Source organism: Aegilops tauschii, chromosome 7 (genome assembly GCF_002575655.3).
Source record: "Aegilops tauschii subsp. strangulata cultivar AL8/78 chromosome 7, Aet v6.0, whole genome shotgun sequence".
Lineage (NCBI taxonomy): Eukaryota > Viridiplantae > Streptophyta > Magnoliopsida > Poales > Poaceae > Aegilops > Aegilops tauschii.
In genome coordinates, this window is record NC_053041.3 from 43,655,355 (window position 1) to 43,664,348 (window position 8,994).

At 39.8% G+C, this 8,994-nt stretch overlaps 1 protein-coding gene across 1 annotated transcript; it reads left to right on the plus strand.

The window, feature by feature from the left end:
• Nucleotides 1-470: 470 nt before the first annotated feature.
• On the plus strand, nt 471-2,138 carry LOC109784014 (probable indole-3-pyruvate monooxygenase YUCCA11). The gene is made up of 5 exons (XM_073505623.1): nt 471-645; nt 967-1,082; nt 1,420-1,653; nt 1,741-1,863; nt 1,959-2,138. The coding sequence occupies exons 1-5, from the start codon at nt 471-473 to the stop codon at nt 2,136-2,138; spliced, it is 828 nt and encodes a 275-aa protein (XP_073361724.1).
• The last annotated feature ends 6,856 nt before the right edge of the window (nt 2,139-8,994 follow it).

Consider the following 8,994-nt stretch of genomic DNA (forward strand, 5'->3'; position numbering starts at 1 on the left):
TAATCAAATGGATGTATCTACAACTGAAAATACGTCTAGATACATTCATTTATTTCATAAGTAATTTGTGACGGGGGAGTATATACTGAACATATCCTTATACTATACGAATTTTTGGAATGGAAAGAAATTCTAAAGAGTTTTTAGTCTAAACATATCCAAAGCCGGTTGATAAGTTTGCAAAAAACCAATCGATCAAGAGTGTGATTCCTGCCTATTTTGTATCCCCTATAATGTATCAGGACATGCTTTCACACCAACGGTTCAATATTTAGATGGAATACTAGTACACACCAGGATAAGGCGTCAATAAATCTTTACCTTTTTCATTCCTCAATCTAGATTGACACAAGAAACATACCAGTATATATATGCCCACATATGCATCCAAAGATTCATCGAGCAAACAAGCAAACACTCCAGCCTACCATTGCACCCAACCCACAACTTTGTCAACTCTTCTCTTTGAAATGGAGAATGTTGTAGTGTTGATTGTTGGCGCTGGGCCAGCCGGCCTTGCAACAGCAGCATGCCTTAGTCAATTCTCAATTCCCTATGTCATTGTCGAGCGCGAAAGTTGCAGCGCGTCACTTTGGCGCAACCACGCCTACAATCGGCTCAAGCTGCATCTTGCAAAGGAGTTCTGTGAGTTGCCACACATGTCATACCCAGTAGATGCACCAACATACATACCAAAAACCTTGTTTGTGAAATACTTGGATGACTATGTCGAGCGTTTCAATATTCAACCCAAGTATCTCACTAGTGTGGAGTCATCCACATATGACAATGACCAACAATGTTGGTCCATCGTGGCACATGACATGGCAAAGAGCACAATAGTCAGGTTCTCAGCAAAGTTTCTTGTGGTGGCCAGTGGTGAGAATAGTGCAGAGAATATTCCAATGATCCCCGGACTGCAAAGTTTTCCTGGTGATGTCGTCCACTCCTCAAGCTACAAGTCAGGCAAGAGCTACTCTGGCATGAACGTATTGGTCATTGGATCTGGCAACTCTGGAATGGAAATTGCTTATGACCTTGCGGCCCATGGTGCCAATACTTCAATTGTTATACGAAGCCCGGTATGCACAGGCACTGTATATTATTTTTATTATTATTTTGACCTGGAAACACTAGGGGATTACCCACACCCACCCTATGGGCACTATATATTTTCAGCGGGTCGAGGGCAATTTCTTATTATAGTCACCACTAGAAGGGATGCAATTTTACAGAGTTATTACTACCAGAAAGTATTTCATAGTATAGAGCGATAGACTATTTTATAACATGCAGAAACAACTAAACAATTAGACGAACTACAAGACCGAAAAATAACTCTTGAAAGAAGATGGTTCTATGAAATTTTATTTTATCGTGCAGACTTCAAAAGAGATGTGACATGTTTTATGGTTGCAGATTCACATTATGACAAAGGAATTAATTAGGTTGGGGATGACACTTGCTCGCCATCTTCCACTGAATCTAGTGGATAACCTCATTGTGATGGCTGCGAATTTAAAATTTGGAGACCTATCGAAGCATGGCATCCGAAGGCCAAAAATGGGTCCAATGATCCTCAAGTCAAAAACCGGCCGATCTGCTGTTATTGATGTTGGCACTGTTGGGTTAATCAAAAAAGGTATCATCAAAGTAAGTATATCCTTGACATGACATAAATTTCATAGCAGATGTTGTCTTCATATGCCAAGTTATCAATATTCTATCCATCTCCTACAGGTACATGGGAGCATTAGTAAGATCATGGGCGATATAGTTGAATTTCAGTGCAGTAAAGAAATATCATTTGATGCGATTGTGTTTGCAACTGGATACAAAAGCACAACAAATATATGGCTCACGGTAACAACATCGACATTTGAATATGTGTGAGTTTGTTTTCTTTGTGCAACAATGGTTAAATCTGCTAACAAGCTCTATGTTATTTTTTATCCCAGAATGGTGAGAGGATGTTAAATGAAAATGGACTGCCTATCAAAGAATATCCGAATCATTGGAAAGGTGAAAATGGGCTCTATTGTGTTGGGTTAGCAAGGAGAGGATTGGCTGGTATTGCAGCAGATGCCAAGAATATCGCCGGTGACATCAAGTCAGTGATATGCACTATGTCCGGCTAAATTATCAAACCGGTGAATGCGTCTTCGACAACGCGATGCCTTCCATCGCTGGGCTCCTCGACAAGATCATGGATGAGATCCGATGTTGGGCTAAGGCAGGGGCACTAGGCCTGCGGATTGTTCTGCCCCGATCCTGGAATGTTCACTGAGGTGTATGATGTAATGTAAAACTAATTAACCTCCTAGGAGGACTGTAACTTTTCCCATCTTTTCAATGCAATGAAACGCAAAGGCCTTTTGCGTTTTCTCGATTTATTTTTATCTTTTACGTGTAGTTTACCAGGGTTAGTGTGCTAGATGGTTGATTCTTTGAGAAATCTATCCACTGCCACATGTCTAACTATCTTCATCTATCTTTGATACAACTAGATTTTTGTTTATTTCAAGGTTCATATGTGCCAGGGAGTAAGCACTACTTTTATAATATAATCAAGGGCTTTATACTCACTTGGTGCAATGAGCTTTGTAATTTTTGTTGAACAGTTATGTACATTATTTTATTTACTTGAATTTACACATGCAAAAGTCATCCGCTTGAACATGATGTTTAACAACAAGGGGCTAAGTGCAATTAATGCAATCCCAAATCATCAACAGCAAATGGTGCAAAAGATAATCAAGTCAAAGTTGTTCAGTTTTTCATGTGAAACACACACGAGTTAGCTTCCAAGTTTTTATTTATTAATTGTCAAATGAATATCAAATTGGCGATTTCTCAGAACCACCTTCAGCAGTTAGTGTTGTGCTGGGCTTCTACGGTGCTGGATCCGGCGGCGGTGCGGTCAACACGGGGCCTCGTCTCCTACACCTCCAGCTCGTCAGCTGCGGCAAGGTCAACACGGTGCGTCCCTCTCCCTCTCTCTGTGTGTGGAACCTGTCAGTACATCACTGGTAGAAAAAAGCTCTTTAATCCCGGTTCGCAAAGGCCTTTAGTCCCGGCTGTGCAACCGGGACTAAATATGCGCGACTAAAGACCCCCCCCCTTTAGTCGCGGCTCTTACGAACCGCGACTAAAGGCTTTAGTCCCGGTTCTCGTGGCTAACCGGGACTAAAGGCCCGTCCACGTGGGCGCCGGGGGTCCGTCGGGGCGGAGGACCTTTAGTCCCGGTTCTCGTGGCTAACCGGGACTAAAGGCCTCGTCCGCAGGTTTAGGGTTTTAGCCCCCCTAAACCTGGTTTCTTTTTAATTTGTAGTGTTTTATTTCTTTTATATTTTATTTTGTGTTTTGTTTTAATTTTGATGAAGTTTCAGTACACATATTCTACGCTACTATATACATGCATATGAAATTTCAAACAAGAAGAATTCAAGAGGAATATATAATATATATTCAATCTCGGGTGACCATATACAACTTCGAACAAGTTTCCATACACAATTAGGATGGAGGACCATATACAACTTCGAACAAGTTTCAATCTCGGGTATGCTTATAAATGTCTTCGTCCTCGGTATAGTGTTCTCCTTTAGGATTGATGACTTCCCTCAAGAAAAATCCTGCTAATTCATCTTGAATTGGTCGGAAGCGAGCTTCTGGACTAAGCCTCCTCCGCAAGTTATCCGTCGCCTTCCGCACGCTATCTGATGCCTTCCGCTCAGAGGTTAGTCTCCGGATGTTCTCACAAACATAGTATCCACATAGATTGGTCCCCGGTGGCTGCTTATCCACATTAACTAACCTTCTAAAATCTACCTCATGTTTGAATTCACCGACAATTTCTTCTGAGAACCGTCTCCAAACCCTACAGGGCAAAGAAAATTAAATGAACAAGGGAGTTATTAGTTACTTGATATTAGGAAATGAACGAAAGAGACCGATCGATATAGAGCTCAAATGATTGAAAATAATTACTTTTGCAGCATTTTTCTCATGTCGGCCCAACGCTTTGGATCCGAATCCATAGAGTCCATGATTAGAACTCTGGAGGTGTGAAGTTCAATATTTAGCAGAATCCAGTGGAACCTGCGGACACGTTACATGCACAGTCATGCATAACTCATCGATTAGACATACCATGCATGGAGTAAACAAAAGAGAATGGGCACAAGAGAGAAACACTCACCCAAAATGGTAAGGAAATAGAATATAACTTTTGAGTTGATGCTTTCTAAGAAACTTGTACAAGTCTTTCTCCACGTCTTCGGGGTGATATTGTAACACATGTCCATTAACGATATGTGGGTCAATGAACCCAACATCATGGATGTTTCTTATTTTGCATTCCCAAATCTTCAATCTGCATAATAGCGTACGCAACAATATAGTTAGGACAATATATATATATATATATATATATATATATATATATATATATATATATATATATATATATATATATAGTGCAGGCAATGAAGAACGAGATGAGGTAGAAATAAATCACTTACAGAACGTAGCAACTCAGCATAGATTTGTCGAGGTAGCGCAGATTGAACAGCTGGAACAATTCACTCATATGAACTTGTACAGAGTACCGTTTGGTGTGATGCTCCTCTGTAACATCCGCATAAATATATTCTTTGTCGGCCCATGTTATGAATTGCTTGTACCAACGTAGCAGATTTCGCATTTGTGGCGGTAGACTCTTCTCCCGCGCAGGCTCGACGAGAGGCCCATTTCGCACATATTGTAATGCTATCTCACATACTGGCGCATCCTCAAGGCCTAAGAAGGCACGAAGAGTCAAACCCATCTCGGACGCTTGTTTCATGGCACTCGCTACAGTCAATCCAAGTGCTGCCGCAGCTGCTATGATCTCGGGGTCCTCTTCCGGACCGGCTTTCACTATGAGCAGGGGGATCGATTGTTTCTTCTGCATCCCGAGCTGGTCAACTTGTTTCCCGCTTTTTTTACTTTCTTCTTTCTCCTCCTTCAATATTTTTGCTTGCCTACGAAGTTCATGTCCATAGTCGTCAGGCATATTCAGCTCGGCTTGGGACGGTGTCGTCAAAAAATCCTTAGCCCACTTCTTTTGCTTCTCAGTGAATACTTGCTTGGGCTTAGGAATTAAAAAATAAGATTAAGGGGACATAGAGGAGGAGGAATTAAAAAATAAGATTATTGAGCACTGCCAAGTATTTTGTTTTTCCTTTTCTTTTTCCTTTTCTTCTTCCTTTTCTTTTTCCTTTTCTTCTTCCTTTTCTTTTTCCTTTTCTTCTTCCTTTTCTTCTTCCTTTTCTTATTTTGTTTTTCCTTTTCTTTTGTTTTGTTTTCTTTGTTTTTCTTTGTTTTGTTTTCTTTGTTTTGTTTTGTTTTGTTTTGTTTTCTTTGTTTTCTTTGTTTTTCTTTTTGTTTTGTTTTGTTTTGTTTTGTTTTGTTTTTCTTTTTGTTTTCTTGGTTTTTCTTTTGTTTTTCTTTGTTTTCTTTTGTTTTTCTTTTGTTTTTGTTTTGTTTTCTTTGTTTTTCTTTGTTTTTCTTTTGTTTTTCTTTTGTTTTTCTTTTGTTTTCTTTGTTTTTCTTTTGTTTTCTTTGTTTTTCTTTTGTTTTCTTTGTTTTTCTTTTGTTTTTCTTTGTTTTTCTTTGTTTTGTTTTCTTTGTTTTTCTTCTGTTTTTCTTTTGTTTTCTTTTGTTTTTCTTTTGTTTTTCTTTTGTTTTTCTTTTGTTTTCTTCTGTTTTTCTTCTGTTTTTCTTTTGTTTTCTTTGTTTTCTTTGTTTTTCTTTTTGTTTTGTTTTGTTTTCTTTTTCTTTTTCCTTTCTTTTGTTTTGTTTTCTCTGTTTTTCTTTTGTTTTTCTTTGTTTTCTTTTGTTTTTCTTTTCTTTTGTTTTTTTTCTGTTTTTTTCTGTTTTGTTTTTCTTTTTGTTTTCTTCTGTTTTGTTTTTCTTTGTTTTCTTATGTTTTTCTTTTCTTTTGTTTTGTTTCTCCGGGAGGCGGAGGACGGCAGGCGGCGGCGGGAGGCAGAGGACGGCAGGCGGTGGCGGCGGGAGGCGGAGGACGGCAGGCGGCGGCGGGAGGCGGAGGACGGCAGGCGGCGGCGGCGGGAGGCGGAGGACGGCAGGCGGCGGCGGCGGGAGGCGGAGGACGGTAGGCAGGCGGCGGCGGGCGGCGGGCAGGGGCGGCGGCGAGGCGCAGGGGCAGTGCAGGGGCGGCGGCGGAGCTCACTGGGGCAGGGGCGGCGGCGTCGGGGCAGCAGCCTGGCGGCGGCGGGCGGCGATCGGCGTCGGGGCAGGGCTTCGGCGTCGATCGGCGTCGGGGCAGGGCTTCGGCGTCGAGAGGAGAATGGGAGGTGGCGGAAACTGCTAAGTGCCGTATATATATATAGACAGAGCTTTAGTCCCGGTTGGGGAGGCAGACCGCGACTAAAGGTACCCTTTAGTCGCGGTTGGCCACACCAACCGCGACTAAAGGGTACCTTTAGTCGCGATCCGCCTCCCCAACCGGGACTAAAGGGTTTTGGCGCCGCTTTCGTTCCCGCGCAGAAAGAGCCTTTAGTCGCGGTTGAGGACACCAACCGCGACTAAAGGGTACCTTTAGTCGCGGTCCGCCTCCCCAACCGCGACTAAAGGTCCTTTTTCATATAAAATCTTAAAAATACAATTATATATCAAAAAAATCAGAAAAATAAAACTAATTCATTTTAAAATCTTGAAAATACAAATAATATATCAAAAAAATCAGAAAAAAAACTAATTCATTTTAAAATCTTAAAAATACAATTATATATCAAAAAAATCAGAAAAATAAAACTAATTCATTTTAAAATCTTAAAAATACAATTATATATCAAAAAAATCAGAAAAATAAAACTAATTCATTTTAAAATCTTGAAAATACAAATAATATATCAAAAAAATCAGAAAAATAAAACTAATTCATTTTAAAATCTTAAAAATACAATTATATATCAAAAAAATCAAAAAAATAAAACTAATTCATTTTAAAATCTTGAAAATACAAATAATAGATCAAAAAATCAGAAAAAAAACTAATTCATTTTAAAATCTAAAAAATACAATTATATATCAAAAAAATCAGAAAAATAAAAGTAATTCATTTTAAAATCTTAAAAATACAATTATATATCAAAAAATCAGAAAAATAAAACTAATTCATTTTAAAATCTTGAAAATACAAATAATATATCAAAAATATCACAAAAATAAAACTAATTCATTTTAAAATCTTAAAAATACAATTATATATCAAAAAAATCAGAAAAATAAAACTAATTCATTTTAAAATCTTAAAAATACAATTATATATCAAAAAAATCAGAAAAATAAAACTAATTCATTTTAAAATCTTGAAAATACAAATAATATATCAAAAAAACTAATTCACATGATCCATTCAACAAAGTTTGGTACAATAAATTATTACACATCAATTCTTCCCTTGTGTCCCTGCTTGCTTATGATTGTGCCGTATCCATGGAGCATCCTCATCATTTAACTTAATGCTTGGGTCAATGTTCACTTTGAAGGGCGGAATTTCACCAAACATATTATAATCTTCTGACATGTCTGTCTTGTCCTCCACTCCCACGATGTTTCTTTTCCCTGAAAGAACAATGTGGCGCTTTGGATCATCGCATGATGTACTGATCGTTTTCTTATCTTTCCGTTTCCTCGGTTTGCTACTCATGTCCTTCAAATAAAAAACCCGAGCGACATCTTTGGCAAGGACGAATGGTTCGTCAAGGTAACCAAGATTGTTGAAATCCACCATTGTCATTCCGTATTGCTCGTCCACCTTTACCCCACCTCCTGTTAGCTTGAACCATTTGCACCGGAACAAAGGGACCTTAAAGGAGGGTCCATAGTCAAGTTCCCATATCTCCTCTATGTAACCATAATATGTGACCTTTTGCCCATTCTCGGTTGCTGCATCAAAGCGGACACCACTGTTTTGGTTGGTGCTCTTTTTATCTTGGGCGATGGTATAAAATGTATTCCCATTTATCTCGTACCCTTGGAAAATCGTTATAGTCGAAGATGGTTTCTTGGCCAACATGTACAGCTGATCTCCAACATCATTGTCATTCATTAAATGTTTTCGCAACCAACTGCCGAAGGTCTCCATGTGGGCCTTTCTAATCCAGGATTCAGGCTTCCCCGGGTTGTCCGAGCGTAAAATATTCTTGTGTTGCTCGAAGAACGGAGCCACCAAGCTGGAATTTTGCAGAACTGTGTGGTGTGCTTCAGTCATAGAATGACCGTCCATACATATCGTTGATTTCCTTCCGATTGTGCCTTTTCCACTTAGTCTCCCCTCGTGCCGCGATTGAGGAATACCAATCGGCTTAAGGTCAGGAACATAGTCAATACAGAACTCAATTACCTCCTCATTTCCATAGCCCTTGACGATGCTTCCTTCTGGCCTAGCACGGTTACGAACATATTTCTTTCATACTCCCATGAACCTCTCAAAGGGGAACATATTGTGTAGAAATACAGGACCGAGAATGGAAATCTCTTCAACTAGGTGGAGCAGGAGGTGCGTCATAATATCGAAGAAGGATGGTGGGAACACCAACTCGAAACTGACAAGGCATTGGACCACATCGTTCTGTAACCGTGGTAGATCTTCTGGATTGATTACCTTCTGAGAGATTGCATTGAGGAATGCACATAGCTTCACAATGGCTACTCGAACATTTTCCGGTAGGAGCCCCCTCAAAGCAATCGGAAGCAATTGCGTCATAATCACGTGGCAGTCGTGAGACTTCAGGTTTTGGAACTTTTTCTCTGCCATGTTTATTATTCCATTTATATTCGACGAGAAGCCAGACGGGACCTTCATACTGCTCAGGCATTCAAAAAAATGACCTTCTCTTCTTTGGTAAGAGCGTAGCTGGCACGACCTTGAAACCATTCCGGATGCCGGTCATCTGGGTCTTTCAAAAGTTGCTCGTCCTGCCG

What these genes read in the sequence shown, in the direction of transcription:
- LOC109784014 (XM_073505623.1), top strand. Translation starts at nt 471, where the DNA reads ATGGAGAATGTTGTAGTGTTGATTGTTGGCGCTGGGCCAGCCGGCCTT. An exon ending in GCATCTTGCAAAGGAGTTCT is followed by an intron (nt 646 to 966) that starts GTGAGTTGCCAC and finishes GCTACAAGTCAG; the next exon opens with GCAAGAGCTACTCTGGCATG. An exon ending in CAACAAATATATGGCTCACG is followed by an intron (nt 1,864 to 1,958) that starts GTAACAACATCG and finishes TTTTTATCCCAG; the next exon opens with AATGGTGAGAGGATGTTAAA.